The following is an 18860-nucleotide window of genomic DNA, read 5'->3' as shown; positions in this document are numbered from 1 at the left end:
GGGGATTGCGAATTGCTGCCAAAATGTGAATTAAATTTAAAACTGGACCAAGGAGAAACTGAGAGAATGGACAGATCATCATCCCCAGGAAGCGCGCAGAGGCTCTTGAAGCATAGGTTCTGATCCAGAACCTAGAATTGCACACTTTCACAACACAGGTTGTATGAGAGGATGGCTGAAGACTATGGAAAGATAACAAGTGTGTGTGAGACACCTATTTCTGTCTCTGCGCTACCCCACCAGACCCCTTTCCTCTCCTATCTTCACCCCATCGCAACAACCTACAAGCTGTCTCTCCGCATCTGCCCCACAAACAGGAAGCCTTGTTTTCAACCGGGCCTGAGTGACTAGCAACCAGCATCTTTCAGAGACAAGAGAAACTGCCCTACTTCCCCATCTCTTATCACCTTCCCCAAAAGGAATTTCATTTCTGTCCACAACTACCACCAACCCACCGGCTTTGCTCAGATGGGCCTCATGGACCTGAAAGCGATTCACTTGATGTTGACTCTGATCACAGGTAAGCAAGGCAGGTGTGTTCGATGTTTCACAAGGAAAAGCTTTAGGCGAGGGGGCTGGAGAGTCAAGGAAGGGCAGTTCTGATCCAGATTTCTAGGGTTGCCAACTGTCTTTTAAAAAATAGTAATTGTGTGTACTGTCTTTTGCTGGCTCTGTTCCTGTGTCTTTAACAGCAGGCATAACAAATGGAAATTAGGTAAGCATTTTTTCTCCCCTGATTGCGGACATAATATGACGAGGAAAGCATCGCTTACTTACCTTCATTATGTCTGGCAGCTGTTGGACACAAGAGTAGAGGGTTGTGTGTGTGTGTGTTTTAACAAAGCCTGCAACTCTAGAATTTGCACTGTGGAATAGAACTGGTGGATGGAATTTGCTTGTACTCAGGCTCTGACTGATCACTGTTTATTTGGCAACAGGGAAGGAATATTTCATCTGTTCACTGGTTGGGAATTTTTTTATCTTTTCTTTTATAGTTTGAGTTGATTTCTCAAGTTTTTGTTCTGCTGGAGCTGGCAGGCTACCTGAGGCAGGCGGAGGTCTGGATTGTGTGAGGGGCTGGCGCTGCGGGTAGACCCTGCTTTTTGGCAGGGCAGAGTGGGACTTGATAAGGCTTTGGAATCTACAGAATTTTAGGGAAGAGGGTTGTTATTTAGAGCATTTATACCTTGGTCTTTGGCTTAAAAGGCCCCCAGAGTGGCTTACGTACAGTCAGTTGAATGAATTTTATTATTTCGGTCACAGACCAGTTCCAGCTCACATACAATATCAAGGAAGTCATAAAACACGAGAGGGATACATTTGAATCTGCAATTAGGTATAACAGGGACAATACAGATATGTTGTTGTTGTTTAGTCGTTTAGTCGTGTCCGACTCTTCGTGACCCCATGGACCAGAGCACGCCAGGCACTCCTGTCTTCCACTGCCTCCCGCAGTTTGGTCAAACTCATGTTCGTAGCTTTGAGAACACTGTCCAACCATCTCGTCCTTTGCCATCCCCTTCTCCTTGTGCCCTCCATCTTTCCCAACATCAGGGTCTTTTCCAGGGAGTCTTCTCTTCTCATGAGGTGGCCAAAGTATTGGAGCCTCAGCTTCACGATCTGTCCTTCCAGTGAGCACTCAGGGCTGATTTCCTTCAGAATGGATTGGTTTGTTCTTCTTGCAGTCCATGGCACTCTCAATACAGATATAGCAACAGTTAAATATATATATAAATTAAAACTTAGTCTAATGTCAGTTAAACAAGGTGGTCCCTGCCCTCAGGTTTACAATCTAAAAAATGCAAGTTAGAAAGGTAAAGGACCCCTGGGCGGTTAAGTCCAGTTGAAGACGACTATGGGGTTGCGGTGCTCATCCCGCTTTCAGGCCGAGGGAGCCGGCGTTTGTCCCCCAAAATGCAACACACGAGGGAAAAGAGACAGGGAGGGAAGGGGGGGGGGAACAAACAGGCACCAATTCTTAAAATAGTAATTCTTATCACAACCAGCTGACACAGAAACAGTTCAGGGGCAGGAGATGTCTGACAGAGATTGTCTTTCAGCAAAGCTGAGCCTCGTTCCCATCTCTCGCACTGAGGCAGTGATTTGGGGTGCTTCAATCACATATTGGCAAATTTGGAGGGTGCGCAACAGACCCACTCCCCTCCCACCCACAAAAACCGGACCTTTGGGAAGGTGATGGGGAAAGTGTGGGATTATTATCTAACTTCCCTGCGAATAAATCAGGACTTAATGCTCAATAAGCAGGTAATCTAGAAGCACCCTCAATAAAGGCACATTGGACAGCAAGGGCTAGCGATAAACATGTGCTTTGTACACTGAGCAGCCCAGATTATTATTGTGTGTGTGTGTGTGTGTGTGTGTAATTTTTATTGAGTTTTCTATTTCACAATTTAAAATATTCATTAAACCTTAAAATGTCAAAGACTTCCCTTCCTCTCTTTCCATGGTTCAATCGCATATCGCAAACCCCTGCATATTTTACATTAACTAAACCATTCAGTATTCCATTAATACATCCATCAAAACTTGTTTACACTGTTGAATTTATCTTAATAATGCCAACGTTTTCAAGTGTACACAGTTCCCCCCATTTATTCAATAAACGTTTTCCGTTCTTCTCCAAGCATATGTTCTTCTTGTTCTCTTATTCTATATGTCAGGTCCACAAGCTGCGCATATTCCATCAGTTTAAGTTGCCGTTCTTCTTTAGTCAGGACCTCGCTCATTTTCCATTTTTGGGCTAACAAAACATGGGCCGCAGTAGTGGCGTACATAAATAGCATGTTTTGACACCTGGGAATTTCCATCTGACTTATCTCCAACAAAATATTCTGTTTTTTTGTTTCGGAAAAGTACTTTAAAACATTTTTTTCAATTCATTATAAATTATTTCCCAATACTCCCAGATTAAATCCCTGGCATCTCAGGCTGAGCTGGGAAAGATCCCTCTCTCAGATCCTTCTGCTAGTCAGACCTGGTGGTGTGGTGTTAATGGACTACAGTTCCCCTCAAACCTGAATATTGGGCATGTCGGCAGGCGATGAGGAGGATGGAAATTGTGGCCATACAACATTTGGAGGGCTACATGCTCCCTATCCCTGTTTGGGGCAATATTTACCAGGAAGATAGCTGTTGCATTTCCTCTATGTCTTTTGTTTATTTCTGCAAAAAGCTTTGTCGATTTTACTTCCTTACTTCTGACGGTACCAGCGAAACTCTAAAAAGCCTCCACAGGAGTGAGGAGGAGGGGGAACCAGAAACCCAAAATATAGTAGCACAGCTTTCCACCCTGCCAGAGCAAGCCCACCCACGTTCCACCTTTCCTCTCAAAGGAACCCAGGGTGGCAAACGCATCTATAACATTCTTGAAACATTCTTAAAACAGGTCTAAAAGCATCTTTAAACAGTCGCATTCTCTCAGCTGACCATTAAATGCCTGGGTAAGCAGGAATGTTTCTCAACTCCTGAAAGCCAATAATGAGCGAAAACAAATGCATGTTGCCAGGGAGGGCATTCCACAAATGGGGAGCCACCACTGAGAAGGCCCTGTATGTATTTGTTTGTTTGTTTGTACGGATTTAGACTTACAGCTTTTCCATATAACCTCACAAATCAGCAACAATTTAGTTCAATAGAGGCAAGATAGAAGCAGTGGTAGGGAAATCCTTTCTGAAAGCTAGCTCTCTCCTTCCCCCAGGGCAAGACAACTCTCTGGGGGAGGGATGCACTTTCAATTAAAAGCTAAATCTAGCCAATTCGTGCTTTCCAAAACAGTGCGAGAACTGAAACACCGCCGTCCTTTGACAATCACAAAGACCCAAATTTTGTGATGCAATTCTCCAGCCAGACAGTGCTTACAAAACTGCATATATTAGGGGAAAGCCTGCATTAAAATGAATATATTTGTGAAAATAGCAGACCAACATACATTATATTAGGGGGAATTTCTTGGGAAAATGTGTATATGAGATGCTTATTAGAAGAAATTCCCACTGAAATGCTGAAGAATTCTCATGGGGATTTTTTTAACACACCAATTGCTGCAGAAATTTGGAAAACAGAATTTAAGACTATAGAAAAACAAGAAACAATCAGAATTGTCAGATCCTCTGCTAACCCCACGATGGCAGATGCAAGAGACTAGAATTGACTGGTATCTTTGGCCTCCAGAATGAGAATTTTAATTTCTGGGTGGTCAAATTTCAGTGAGTCTGTAAACAATTGTCTTTGTGTCTTCAGTATTCAAATTAAAATGAATTTTATTTTATCAATTATTTATTTATGCTACTCCTAACTTTACAGACAGAGGGAAGTAAGCAGAATGAAAAGTTAATATAAGTTTTGTGCTGATTTTCATTCGTAACATTTTGTTTTATTTCTTTATATTGAGAGGATATTCTCCTCAGCTGTTTGAAACTTCCTTGTATTTTTGTCATTATTTTTTTTTAAAATATTATCAACCATTTATTCATCTGTGCAAGCATCTGAAAGTGATGTACAATAAGAATAGACATACATGGTAGAGGTCCAATTATTCAGCTGGGAAAGCTGGTTGGAACAAAGTGTATTTTTGCAGCAGGTTTTTATGTGTAATATCTATTTCGGTGCCAAGGAAGATTCTCTATTTAGTTGTTAACTGTGCCTTACAGAATGTGGGTTTTTCCCTTTTTTTATTTTATTATGTTTTAACCTATACTGTAAGCTGCTTAGGTATTTGTTTTAAAAATAATTGGTAAATGGTCTATGCAAAACTTACTTATCTCCCTGTGCCATAAGACCCCATTGGCAGGTTACAGCAGGAAAAACAAACCTGTTACAATGAAACAAGAAAAGTGTAAAAATTGTCAAAAATAGCTTCATATATAAAACGTTTAAAAACAATTCCATATATGAAAACAGAGGCAGACTGGGATAAAGATCTCTACTTAAAAAGGTCTTGTTGGGAGATGAAAGGATTCTGTGGTTGACGACGCTGGCACCTAAATGAAATAACTAAAATAAAAACTATACCAAAATAAAATTGCAACAACAACAAAAAAGCAATATCATAAAATAGGTTTAACCAGATTCAATGGAGCGTGCACCCAAGCACCACAAACTGAACGCAAGTTGCGTTAATTTGTGATAGATACATGCAGCTTTGAAATTTGGTGTCACCAAATGCCTGCTTGCCTTTGTATGAAGTTAATGTGGTCCTGATGTTGAGTGAATACAGTGGTACCTCGGTGTGTGTGTGTGTTTGTGAGATGGTGTGTTTTTAACCTAGTGTACAGTGGTACCTCGGGTTACAGACGCTTCAGGTTACAGACACCGCTAACCCAGAAATAGTACCTCGGGTGAAGAACTTTGCTTCAGGATGAGAACAGAAATCACGCGGTGGCGGCAGCGGGAGGCCACATTAGCTAAAGTGGTGCTTCAGGTTAAGAACAGTTTCAGGTTAAGAATGGACCTCCAGAACGAATTAAGTACTTAACCCGAGGTACCACTGTATCTGACATCCCTAGTACATACCGTACATTTAAACCTGAATCCTGACGAGATAGAAATACTGTTTGGGGGGAACAGGGGGAGCAGCCTGGGCATCATTTTGGACTCACAGCTGTCCATGGAGGCACAGGTCAATTCTGTGTCCAGGGCGGCTGTCTGCCAGCTCCACCTGGCACGCTCCTACCTGCCCGCAGACTGTATCGCCAGAGTGGTGCATACTCTAGTTATCTCCCGCTTGGACTACTGCAATGCGCTCTATGTGGGGCTACCTTTGAAGGTGACCCGGAAACTGCAATTAATCCAGAATGCGGCAGCTGGACTGGTGACTGGGAGCAGGGGTGGAGGAAGGGGAGCAGTGGGGGCGGACCGCCCCGGGTGTCACCACTGAGGGTGTTTGACAAAATGACATGCGGCACTCACCGCAGGGCCTGCAGTACGCTTGAGCCACACGTCTCTTCTGGGAGTGATGTCGTGGCGTGGGTGCCCGCAGGCTTCTCACTGCCTTCAAATGGTCCGCCCGCTGCCTCCCCCTCAGCTGTAGGGCAGCTGAGTGGGAGGAGGCAGGCTGACTCCTCGGAGGCCCCACGGAGTGTCCTGCCCCAGCTGGCCCCATCCTTCTCTAAATATCCTTGTCACTCTGTAAGCTTTCCTAGGGAAGCTTTTAATGATTGATGTATTACTGTATTTTAATACTTTGCTGGAAGCCGCCCAGAGTGGCTGGGGAAGCCCAGCCAGATGGGCGGGGTATAAATAAATAATAATAATAATAATAATAATAATAATAATAATAATAATAATTACATTTAGTCGTGTCCGACTCTTCGTGACCCCCTGGACCAGAGCACGCCAGGCACTCCTGTTTTCCACTGCCTCCCGCAGTTTGGTCAAACTCATGTTAGTAATGATAATGATAATAATAAAAATAGTAAATAATAATAAATAAATAGTAAATAGTAAATAATAGTAAATAGTAATAATAGTGATAATAATTACTGTTATTTATATGCCACCACCTGACTGTATTGCCCAGAGAACCATGTTTCAGACGTTTTACAAAAAAAAGGGGGGGAAAAGATTAACCAGGATTTTAACTGATTTTATATCTACTGCTTTTTTTTTTTGCTGTTGCTATGATAATTGCTTTGGTTTCTGATGTTTTTGATCTGTTTTATATTTGTTTTATGGTTCTCTTTTTTGTAGGCTATCTTGGAAATCTAGATTAGTAAAATCATGTTAAGGAAACATAGGATGCTGAGAATTGTCGCTCTGTGTGGGGTAAACGACATTTCCCGGTATGCTTTGGTGGTGGAAACGGTGTGTTTTAAATGTATGGTGTATAGGCAGCTTTAAAGATCAGAATGAAATGGCAAGATGGAGTTGGAGTTCTGTATTTGCAGAGCTACCGTTGAAAAGTGGTTCCCAATCATGATGCATTTCCCCCCCTTTTTTGAAAATAGATTTTATTTGATTTTTAAAAATATAAATTAATAACAAAATCAATTACAAATCCATATAAAGAGTGTTATGTACTGAAGTTTTCACCCTGAGCCAGCAGGGGGATACTGTAGATAGTTATGCAAATGAAGGATCGAAAGTGACGTTCAGTGATTGGATAGTTTGTATGCAAATGAAGGATCGAAAGTGACGTTCAGTGATTGGCTAGTTACAGAATATGGTTACTGTTGCATTCTAGTGGAGCTCTATGTAAGCAGGCTGACTGAGCTCCTCAGTTCAGTTCTGTTCCAGCTTACAAATAAAGAGCTGCTTTGGAAGAATCGCTGTGTCGTCTGATATGTTCGCCCACAACTTAACAAAGAGATTGCTCTGAATCTCAAGACTTCCCCCCATCCCCTCCATGGGTCCAAATGTCAACATTTACAACTGCTTTTCAATCTCTTATCCACATTTTTTTTAAAAAAATCCACCTGAGTTATCCATAGTCTTTGTTACCTTACAAGTGAGATTAAAATCCTGCTCTTGTTTTCATCTGCTCGCAATGGTCTCCTAAATAAATTATAAAATTTCCCATTCTTTTTAAAAGTTTGTGTCCTCTTGGTTCCTGAACTTCCCACTTAATTTTGCCATTTCTGCATGGTCCATCAACTTGGTTTGCCATTCTTAGCTGGTCGGGACTGTTTCTTCTTCCCATCTCTGGGCTAAGAACATCCGTGCAGCAGTTGTCGCATACATAAAAAGTATTTTCTGAACCTATGGAATCTTGGTACCTATAATTCCTAATAAAAACGAATAACGCTGCATTTTAAAAGGCTGGAGCAAAATCAAAATCTGTTTTTTTAAAGGGGATTTAGAGAACGCCATGGGCTCTTGCAGAGAGAGGCACCCAACTTTTGTAACAATAACTATACAACCTTTAGAAGACACCTGAGGGCAGCCTTGTATGGGAAAGTTTTTTTAAAATGTTTAATATTTTAATGTGTTTTTTTTTATATGTTGGAAGCCTCCCAGAGTGGCTGGGCCAACCCAGTCAGATGGGTGGGATATAATAATAATAATAATAATAATAATAATAATAATAATAATAATAATAATAATAATAATTGTTAAATAGGAAGTCCCTATCTGGATTCTACCAAATGAATAAACAAATGAGGTCAGAGTAAAAGCGGCTCTTGCGGCACCATCCTGTGTTTCTAACAGTTCCTCAAACTCATATATATATATTTAGTGCTGCAGGGGAACTTCCATTATATACGGAACAGAGAAGTCCACGACAACACACGGCCAGGCTTGTAAAACTGCGAAGCAAGGGATAGTTTCAGAACAAAAATAAAAGTGAGCCCGTGATGTGTGGCCATTTGAAATAGGTGGCTTAAATAACGGTGAGGGATTTAAGCCACAGATAACCGTGAGGGAGGGGAGAACAGGAAGGTGTCTAAGATGAAAGCTGCTGTGTGACCCAAAAGACTAGTCATTTGTGGTGACTAGCGAGGCTCTGATGGGAGGAAGTATGCCTCTGAGTGACATTTGCTGGGAAACTCAAGGGGGCAGTGCGCTCTTGTGCTCAGGTCTTGCTTTCAGGCTTCCCACAGGGATTTGGATGGCTGTTGTGAGAACAAAATGGCGGACTGAAGGACCACTGGCCTGATCCCTCCTCTCCCACCACACTGAAAACAGGCTGGTGGTAGCTAGGAGCTGGTATCCCCCCCAGTCAGTCAAACATCTTTATATTTGAAAAACTTTATTGTCACTTGTAAAGGTAAAGGTAAAGGGACCCCTGACCATTAGGTCCAGTCATGGCCGACTCTGGGGTTGCGGCGCTCATCTCTCTTTATTGGCCGAGGGAGCTGGCGTACAGCTTCCGGGTCATGTGGCCAGCATGACTAAGCCGCTTCTGGCGAACCAGAGCAGCGCACGGAAACGCTGTTTACCTTCCCGCCAGAGTGGTACCTATTTATCTACTTGCACTTTGACGTGCTTTCGAACTGCTAGGTTGGCAGGAGCAGGGACCGAACAACGGGAGCTCGCCCCGTTGCGGGCATTCGAACCGCCGACCTTCTGATCAGCAAGTCCTAGGCTCTATGGTTTACAGTGAGATTACACGAGCACCCCCCACTCAGCTCTCTTAGTCTTAATTCCCCTCATTTACTGACACACACACACCAAACCCAAAAGTCAGTTGCCCTGTTGTTATCTTTTCATTCAGCAGCTTAACAGCCCACGGATAGAAGCTGTTCTTTACTCTGTTGGCGCGACTAATCCTGCTTCTATATTTTCTGCCCGAGGGCAGGAGATCAAGAAAGTGCCGGCCAGGGTGTGAATCATCCCTGAGAATTTTCCTCACTCTCCAGAGGCAACGTTCTTCCGCTATTTCATCCAGCGGATTCACGGGACAGCCCATAATATCTTGTGCTGTATTCACCACCCTCTGCAGGCACTTCCTATCAGTTGATGTCAAACCAGCGTACCACACGGTGATGCAGTATGAAAGGACACTTTCTCTTGTTGACCGGTAGAAGGAGATCATCAAACGTTGATTGGCATCGTTCTTCCGCAATACTCTGAGGAGATGGAGTCTCTGTTGGGCTTTCTTAACCACCTGGGTTGTATTTATTTCCCAAGTAAGGTCTTCACTGAGATAAACTCAGCTGTTAGATAACAAAATACAGAGCTGGTTATCACTTCAATCGATACCCACACAATACATTCCCAAGGCTTCCTTTTATTGAGACAAGCTGCCGCATGGGATTCAGTTCTGCTCCCGGCCTTCCAAATTTCCTGCACCCCTTTCTAGGCTAAAATGATCCACATGAGCCAAAGACAGATCTACAGAGAGGGAAAGAAAAGCAGGGATAGATTGCACATGGTTGCTTTCTTTACCCACGTTTGCCTTTTTACCGTCAAACAGGAAGTTGGTCGACTACTTCCCCTCACATAACGTTGTCCAACAGCCTGCCCACATGTTCCATCCTCATGTCATGATTGCAAACTTCTTCCACAAACCCAAATTCGGCAACAGCTACATGGAACGGAAGGGAATGTGCTTTGAGGGTGTGTGTGTGTGTGTGTGTGGCCTTGGTAATAGCCCTCTTCACAAAAAATGAATCCCACACAAACCCCGTCTGGATGTGTGATCCTGCACGAAACAGTAAAAGCGCACAGATTCCTAATAATAGGACATTCCATCAGTGAAAGGATTTCTGCTGGCGCAACAGGAAATTATCCCCCTTTCCTCCCCTCATGCATTCCTCAATCTGTTCCAGGGGTTCTGTTCTGGTCTGTCCAACACTCTGAAGATTTTAGCAGGGCATGGGGTGCATGCGCTGGGAGGTGGGGAGTCCCATTGTGCAAGAGGAGTTATTATCATGATACAGTCGTACCTTAGAAGTCGAACGGAATCCGTTCCAGAAGTCCGTTCGACTTCCAAAATGTTCAGAAACCAAAGTGTGGCTTCTGATTGGCTGCAGAAGCCCCAGAAGCCCCATTGGACGCTCACCTTCTAAAAATAGTTCGCAAACCTATGTTGATGGCATTGATTTGAACTGAAGGGGTTCTAGCAATAAGGTTAAGATTGGAGTCATAATAGATAAATAGATAAATTAAATAGGGTTGATGAATTTGCTGAATCAAATTTCAAAAGGGATACAAAAAAGGGAGATGTGAGGAAGTCAGGAAAATAAGTTAATCAAAGATGAGAGATTAAAAAAGAGGGATTTTTGTTTTTTCTTTCTATCTTTTTCTTTTTTATGTTTAATATCTGTATTTTTGTATTTTGTGATTTTGTCTTTTTGTATTTTTCTTAATTTTTTATTCCTAAAATTTAATAAATTATTATCTAAAAATAATATATATATAGCACTCACTTCCAGGTTTGCGGCGTTCGGGAGCCAAAACATTTGAGAACTAAGCTGTTTGAAAACAAAGGTACGACTGCAATTGTTTTTAAATTTATGAGTTGCTTCCTATGAGGCATCTTTAAGTGATTTCACAATACAATTAAAACCTATATAAAACGATTGCATATATAAAAACGAACGCAATGCAAAAACAACAACAAACAACAAACAAAAAATCAGTTGAAAGAATTACATGCAGAAAAGCAACAGTTCAAATTTCAATGCAGATTCCTACTTCGATCTCCATAATAATAATCCTCAATGTTTGTATGCCACATTCCACCTGTTGAAAGCGCATTGTGTAAATAATCTCAGAAAGGCCGAACGAAACCTGAGCGCCCGGCAATCCAGCCTTGTAAACAAGCCCACAAACCTTTCTAGCATGCAGAAATATTTACTACCCTGTTAAGAGACTCATTTTCTACCTCCATAAGAAGATAAGCCTCCCTCTGAAGCCAGAATAGAGAAGAAAGGCCAACAGCCTCTTAGGATTGTGTATGGTGGTGGTTGTTGTTGTTGTTGTTGTTGTTGTTGTTGTTGTGTGTATGCATGCTTTGCAGGCAGATTGGCCCAGGTTCAATGCTCAGCAACTTCAGAGAGGTCTGGTAGAGACCCCAGTCTGAAAGTCTGGACAGCTGTTGAAATATACTCAGAGTCGAGAGTGGATTTCATGCTCTTTATTCAGCCCATAGTGGTGAGGAGGAATGAAAGTTCCCCCACAATATCTGCTTTATATACATTATATACACAATGGGCTGCACGTGATTGGCTAATTCCGGGATTCTCCTGTAAGCCAATCAGGTTGTAGATTCACTTCCACCTGGAGCTGGATTGGGTGGCTCTTGCGGACCAATCAGACTGCTGCATTTTTCTAGGACCAATCAGGCTGCTGCATTCTGAATCCTATTGTTCTAGGACCAATCAGACTGCTGCATTCTGAATCCTATTGTTCTAGGACCAATCAGACTGCTGCATTTTGGATCCTATTCAACTCAGTACATAACAGCTGTAAATACTGCTAAGCCAGATGAACCAACACCCTCCCTCAGTAAAAGGGAGATTTCTGTGTCCCTTTAGTAACCAGGTGAGTGATTAAATACAAGGCTGTTATGACCTAAAATTTGGCAGAAGGGAGACAACCGAGGAGAAGCACAAAGACCATTGCATAGAGAGACCATAAGCCAAGACCAGCATGGCATACGTTTGGGGACGATGCAAATTGCCGTCCAGCCATCGGTGCTGTGTGGGGTGGGACACCTGCCTTACCTCCTGACTCTTCCATCTTTGTTCTCCTAGCTTCCCAGGCTCAAGAACTCCTCATGGTCTCCCAGCCCAGCTCAGCAGAAGGCACGGAAGGCGGTTCCGTCACCTTGCACTGTTCCTACAACTCCACCTCAGAGCCCAAGGTTGGGAGCTTCCGGTGGGTGAAGGAGCCAGGGGTGGAGGTCAGAAAGACCACCCGGGAATTCATGGGAAGGGTGAGTCCCACCTCGGAGCAGGCCTTCCTCTTGGAGAGAAGAGCCGACATAGAGATACGGGATCTGAGACATTACGACTCGGGGGTGTATCGATGCGTGGTGAAGATCCCTGGATTCCAGGAGACGTCGGGGAACGGGACTGAGCTTCACGTGCTTAGAGAAGACCTGAAAGGTAAGCTGATGGGAAATCTAGGAGGCCTGACTTTTGTATGGGTGGATTGTATTGTCCAATTCAGGCTCCCAGTCTGGTGCCCCAGATCAAGATGACCTGAATAGCTTTTGGTAGTATGTAATTCTGAGAACCGGCAGTGAAAGTGAATAATAATAAAAATATTTATACGCCATCCATCTGGCTGGGTTTCCCCAGCCATTCCGGATGACTCCCAACAGAATATTAAAAACACAACAAAACAGAGATGGAGTTGTTAGATACTGAAGGTAAAAACTTATCTAAAATGTACAAGCTTTTGCTGGAGTGGCACACGAAAGATGAACAAGTTAAACTGGTGATGATAGATTGGGCAAGAGATTTAGGACATAATATAATGTTTGAGGATTGGGAAAGATTGTGGAAGAAAGGGGTGAAGTTCACCGCATGTACTTTGTTAAAGGAAAATATTATGAAGATGATGTATAGATGGTATTTGTCTCCTGTAAAATTAGCAAAGATGTATCATAATTGTGATAATACATGTTGGAAATGTAAAGAAAAGGAAGGAACATTCTTTCATATGTGGTGGACCTGCCCCAAGGTGAAAGACTTCTGGGAAAAGATTTATAATGAATTGAAAAAAATGTTGAAATATATATTTATAAAGAAACCAGAGGCCTTTCTTCTTGGAATAACAGGTTCAGAATTGCCCAAGAAAGATGTTAATCTATTTTTGTATGCCACAACTGCGGCTCATATTTTGTTAGCTAAAAAGTGGAAAACTCAAGAATTACCAACAGTAGAAGATTGGCAGATGAAGATGATGGACTTTATGGAGCTAGCCGATCTAACCGGAAGAGTCCGCGACCAGAAGGAGGAGGAGCACCACGAAGAATGGAAGAAATTTAATGATAATTTAGCTAAATTTGTTAAGCTAAAATAACTGGAAATAGTGTCCAGATACTTAATGGGCTTAGGATTGTATTTATGTTAACTGATAAAATAATATGTCTAATACAAGAAGGAGAAGATTTAAAGATGTTAATGTTTAAGTTAAAGGGTATTAAAATTGGGATTTGGAAAACCGTTATAAGGATATGCAATGAAATTCAACTAAGGGGAAACGAGGAAGTTGGTTTACAAAGTAAATAACTGTTATTTTCAATAAGGTTATGATTTATGTTTGTTATGTTTTGTTTGTTTTATGTTTTTGTTTGTCGCTGATATTGTAAAAACTAATAAAATTTTTGCAAAAATAAATAAATAAAAACACAACAAAACGTCAAATATTAAAAACTTCCCTAAACAGTGTTGCTTTCAGATGTCTTCTAAAAGTCAGATAGTTGTTTATTTCCTTGACATCTGGTGGGAGGGCGTTCCACAGGGCGGGTGCCACTACCGAGAAGGCCCTCTGTCTGGTTCCCTGTAACCTCATTTCTCGCAATGAGGGAACCACCAGAAGGCCCTCAGAGCTAGACCACAGTGTCCAGGCTGAACGATGGGGGTGGAGATGCTCCTTCAGGTATACTGGGCAGAGGCCATTTAGGGCTTTAAAGGTCAGCACCAACACTTTGAATTGTGCTCAGAAACGTACTGGGAGTCAATGGAGGTCTTTCAGGACCAGTGTTATATGGTCTTGATTATATGTCTTTGTGTTCCCCTGTCTTAACCCATTCTCCTGTGTTTGGAATCTTCCAGGGTCTAATTCTGCACCACAACAGGATACTATGGTCCTCATATGGCTTCTCCTGCGCGCTGTCCTCTGTACCTTTGGAATTACAACCACTGCTTTGGTGACACGTCTTTATTATGGGAAGAGATGTGAGTAACCTCAGACCCCCCCCCTGCAGAAGCTGGCATTTTCTGGACCGTAGAGAGCGTCAGAAGGGGAAAGGGGCAACGGATACCAGCACACTTAGGGATCCGCAGAGTTTGCACATCATGCGCGTGACAGACCTCAGCAACTCAGCATTTTGGCTAATCTACTTTATTTACATATAAACACACATGGAGCACTGCAACATGGCTCCCTCTCTCTCTAGCATCAGACAGCAAAGAGAAAAAGAACAAAGGACAATAGTCCCACTTCACGGAACACAGTAACACAAACATCCTGCCTCCGTCACTTGCCACTCTCTGGAATGAAAACATACACCGTCATGTGATAGATAACAATCCCATGACTGCAATCATAGAGCAGGAATTCTAACACTAGCCAGCCTACTCAGTCTCAGTCCTGAATCCATTCAGGGGAAGGCTAATGCTTAATTAGGGTTTTAAAAAATTGCAAAACTGCATGCCCCTCCTGGTCAGGAAAGAAGGGTTGACTGAAGACCTTCATTAGGAACAAGAGGGCAATAAATATCTACATCGGGATCTTCTGCCCCTGTGGATTTTGCTGCCTGAGGCAGTCTCCTCACCTTGTCTCATGGGTGGGACGGCACTGGTGAGTGATGCCGCTTCACAACCAGCTGGGCAAGAAAAGGCTATTTGTACTAACTCAGGCCAGGCAACTAAGCCAGGTGGTGGCAGGGCAGCTCTGAGGGAGAGAGGACTGCTCTGTAGGCCTTGGTGGGGAGTTGTAGGTGGCAGCAACAGATCTGTGGTGTGCTGGAACATACATTTCCACCCCCCTGAATATCAGCTGTGTGGGGCAGGTGGGTGCGGCTTGGCCAAAATGGTCCCATGGGCCAAATGGGAAGTTTTCATGCACCTCAATTTGATACTTCATTCTTCCGCGTGTGTCAGGTGTTGTTGTTTTGGTTATGTCAGTCTGCGCACTTGGAAAACCAGTCTGCTAATAGTTACCTCTTTTCTTCCTTATTCTAGCTCCACAAAAGAGGCCATTGCACCGCAGACAGAGCAAATATAAAGCAACAAGCAGGAATTGACAACAGCAGCAGAGGCAGCTACAAAACCCACGACCCATTCTCTATTCCTTTCCCCCTTCAATCCAGTAGAACTCGTCCTCCCCTTTATAATCTGAGGACCTTCATCAACAGAGCAGAATTAACCCTTCTGTAGACTCCTCTGCTACTGAGCAAACCTAACACAGGCTGAATTTGATGTTATAGTTTCAGTAATTGTATTGCTAGACTATCCTTGGATGTCCCAACCCAATAGACAATACTGACAATTCCTGCTAAGGATCCGACATCCTTCTTCTTTGGCGATCACTCGTAACCGATTGTCTTCCATGAACACGGTTTTAACAATGAGTCCGTAAGTGACTGTGGAGGCCAATTCTGGATCCACACGTCCTTCCACAGTGGGGACATTGGTTTCCAGGCGGGAGTTGATCACAGTGTGGATTTGCCAAGCGTGCCTCCCTCCTAGCACGTTTCTCCCTTGCATCCTGAGTTCGAGTGTCTTCAAAGCCCATGACACCTTTGGTAAAGGCTGTGTCCATTAGGGGTACAGAGCAACACCTTTCTGAGTCTTCCAACTGGACCAGATTTTTCCTGAGTTTCTCCCCCTCCCCCCCCCGACCCCTGCCCTGGAAAAATCCTGAGCAAATCTGAGGAGATCTTCACAATACTCAGCCATCTCTACTGATAGCACAAATTTGTCATGTGCGTGCATGTGATTGTTGAAGGGTGGGATGTAAACACCACGAATAAACCAACAAATATGACATAATTGTTCTAAGAAATTATGTTAGCAATAGAGATGACAAGCCCTGCAAGGTTCTCCATAGAATGGATTGAGATTTTATTTGATTTCACTGACCTCAACAAAATTTTGGGAAACCTCGGGGGGGGGGGGGGGAATACAGTTGAATCTGAGGGCTCAGAAAGGTAAGGCCCTGCCCCTTAATGGAGCCTGTAATTGACGTTTCCCAATGTCACAATGCCCCGAGTGATGACAAAGCACTGTGGGAAGTTTAAAATGGTGGCTTTTAGCTGCCTGGAGTTGCCACTGGGGGTAGGTGATGGAAGAAAGGGGCACTTTGCTGACGGCCCCTCACAACTGCAGTTGCTTCCTGCTCAGTAGCTGTGGTTGTTTTTTCTTAGAGGCAGGCCATTCACTGCAAGGTTCCTTAGGGCCCCTCCAGATGACATGCTTATTCCACTTTCATCCTGAGTTATTTGAGTTCAGCCTACACTCGGGTAGGACCCTGGCAGAGACACATGCCCGACTGGCATGTTCCCTCCCTCCTGGTGGATCGTTCGGCAGCTTCAAAAGCTTTCTTCAGCCCGACCATCACAGCGACCAGCACCGGCACACTTAGGGATCCGCAGAGTTTGCGCACCTTGCGTGACAGAACTCAGCAACTCAGCATTTTGGCTAATCTACTTTATTTACATATAAACACACACGGAGCACTGCAACATGGCTCCCTCTCTCTCTAGCATCAGACAGCAAAGAGAAAAAGAACAAAGGACAATAGTCCCACTTCACGGAACACAGCAACACAAACATCCCGTCTCCATCACTTCCCACTCTGTGGAGTCAAAACATACACCGTCATGTGATAGACAAAAATCCCATGACTGCAATCATGGAGCAGGAATTCTAACAGGTTAGACTCCTACTGAATGTTCATGGGGAGGTTATATGATGTTGAGCATCTGTCCTGATTTGCTTGTGGGATGTGTGTTTATATGTCTTCCCATTGACTCAGCCATTCATCCTGCACTTTTTGTGCATTTCCTACATCTTTCCTAGCTGCAAAAGATCTGCTTAAAAAGAATGATGGAGTTGGTTTGTTGCGCTAAGGTGACGAAGCACTTTCATCTGCTTTCCTTACACCAAGCAGTATACACTTGAGGTTTATAGGTTTAAAGACTCAAGGCAAATCTTTAAAAATGTAGTATAAACACTGACAACTGGGAAACACTGGCCTGCGAGCGCTCCAGTTGGAGAACAGCCTTTACCAAAGGGGTCATGGGCTTTGAAGACACTCGAACTCAGGACGCAAGGGAGAAACGTGCTAAGAGGAAGACACACTTGGCAAATCCACACTGTGATCAACTCCCGCCTGGAAACCAATATCCCCACTGTGGAAGGATGTGTGGCTCCAGAACTGGCCTCCATAGTCACTTACGGACTCATTGTAAAAACCGTGTTTATGGAAGACAATCTTCCATAAATTTTTGGCTACGAGTGATTGCCAAAGAAATAAGAAGACACTTGAATTCCTCCTACAAAATAGTGACAGCTTGAAGGCACCCTTACTGTTTGTGTGTATGTTTAGGGATAGGGGTATTGGGGTATTGGTTTGTTTTCGTTCTTGTTCTTGTCTTTATTTTGTGTTTTTATCTTGTATTTTTATGCTGTGAGATGAAGGGCGGTATGCAAATTTAATAAATAAAAATAAAAACAACATGCATTCCACGCATGCACAAACCTGTACATTTCCATTCTAGCGGCCTGGATGGAAGATGGAGCTTGATATGCAGAAATGGCCAAACGTACTGGAAAAATAAGAAATCAAGATAACAGACTTTTTATAGAAGAATGGAAATGGTTGATTGAAGATTCACAAACAAATTGAAAACAGACAAGAACATTAGCAGGATTATTGTAACAAGCTGCAGTTTCATAAGAACATGTATTTAAAGTAGAGGAATAAATGAACCAATTAGGTTCAAGAAAAAGTATGCAGAAAATATTAAAAATAAATCTAAGGAACCTCAGAAAGGGGGGGGGGGAAGGAAGTCAAGTTTTGAAATGTTAAAATGACTGTAGAATTATTGAAAGGTATAAACCTCAAAATCATAAATACCGGTAAATAAAAAAGGAGGAAAAAGGAAGATGGAACTTGAATATAAAAGAGCAGCAACTCTACAAGGCCTTGTAGGAAACAACACGGCATGCAAAAAACAAAAAATTACTGAGGTTATAAAAAGTAAGGACGATCCCTGTATATTTGGAACACATGCCTATGTTTCTTTTAAAAAAATCTTGTCATTTCCAACTGCTCTTTAAAATCTTTGGCACAACAAAGGCTTCTCCTAGACCAGGCTTCCTCAACCTCGACTCTCCAGATGTTTTGAGACTACAATTCCCATCATCCCTGACCACTGGCCCTGCTAGCTAGTGTAATAAACAAAAATCTGCCCTTATTCCCTTATGGGGAGCACAAGAGCCCTTATAGAGTCCTTTGTAGGTTCTCCATCGGTCAGAGAAAATAACAGAGGCCAACCAGAGAATACTGAGAAGCAAAGCGGCTAGTAAGCCTGATCTTTATTGAAACTGCTGCAATAGGGTGCCCCTTCACACACAGGAAAGGAGGAGGACCCCAAACAAAGGTGTGCCCGCCCTTATATAGACATTTTAAATTGCCCGCCCTGGAGTCCAAGACCACTCCCAGAAACATCATACCTACATCACAGAAGGGGTGTAGCTCAAGACCACCCCCCAAAT

The 18860-nt window shown here is 43.0% G+C and overlaps 1 protein-coding gene across 1 annotated transcript; it reads left to right on the top strand.

Annotated features, from left to right (window-relative positions):
* Positions 1 to 379: 379 nt before the first annotated feature.
* LOC309365174 (natural cytotoxicity triggering receptor 3-like) lies at positions 380 to 16698 on the top strand. The gene is made up of 4 exons (XM_081903380.1): positions 380 to 520; positions 12159 to 12512; positions 14190 to 14312; positions 15321 to 16698. Exons 1-4 carry the CDS (start codon positions 469 to 471, stop codon positions 15380 to 15382), a joined length of 591 nt encoding a protein of 196 aa, XP_081759506.1. The 5' UTR covers positions 380 to 468; the 3' UTR covers positions 15383 to 16698.
* The last annotated feature ends 2162 nt before the right edge of the window (positions 16699 to 18860 follow it).

Source organism: Podarcis melisellensis, assembly GCF_964234715.1.
Source record: "Podarcis melisellensis genome assembly, chromosome: 2".
In the NCBI taxonomy this organism is placed as follows: Eukaryota; Metazoa; Chordata; class Lepidosauria; order Squamata; family Lacertidae; genus Podarcis; species Podarcis melisellensis.
Note: the sequence above shows the minus strand (reverse complement) of the source record. Positions and strands in the feature narration are given on the sequence as shown.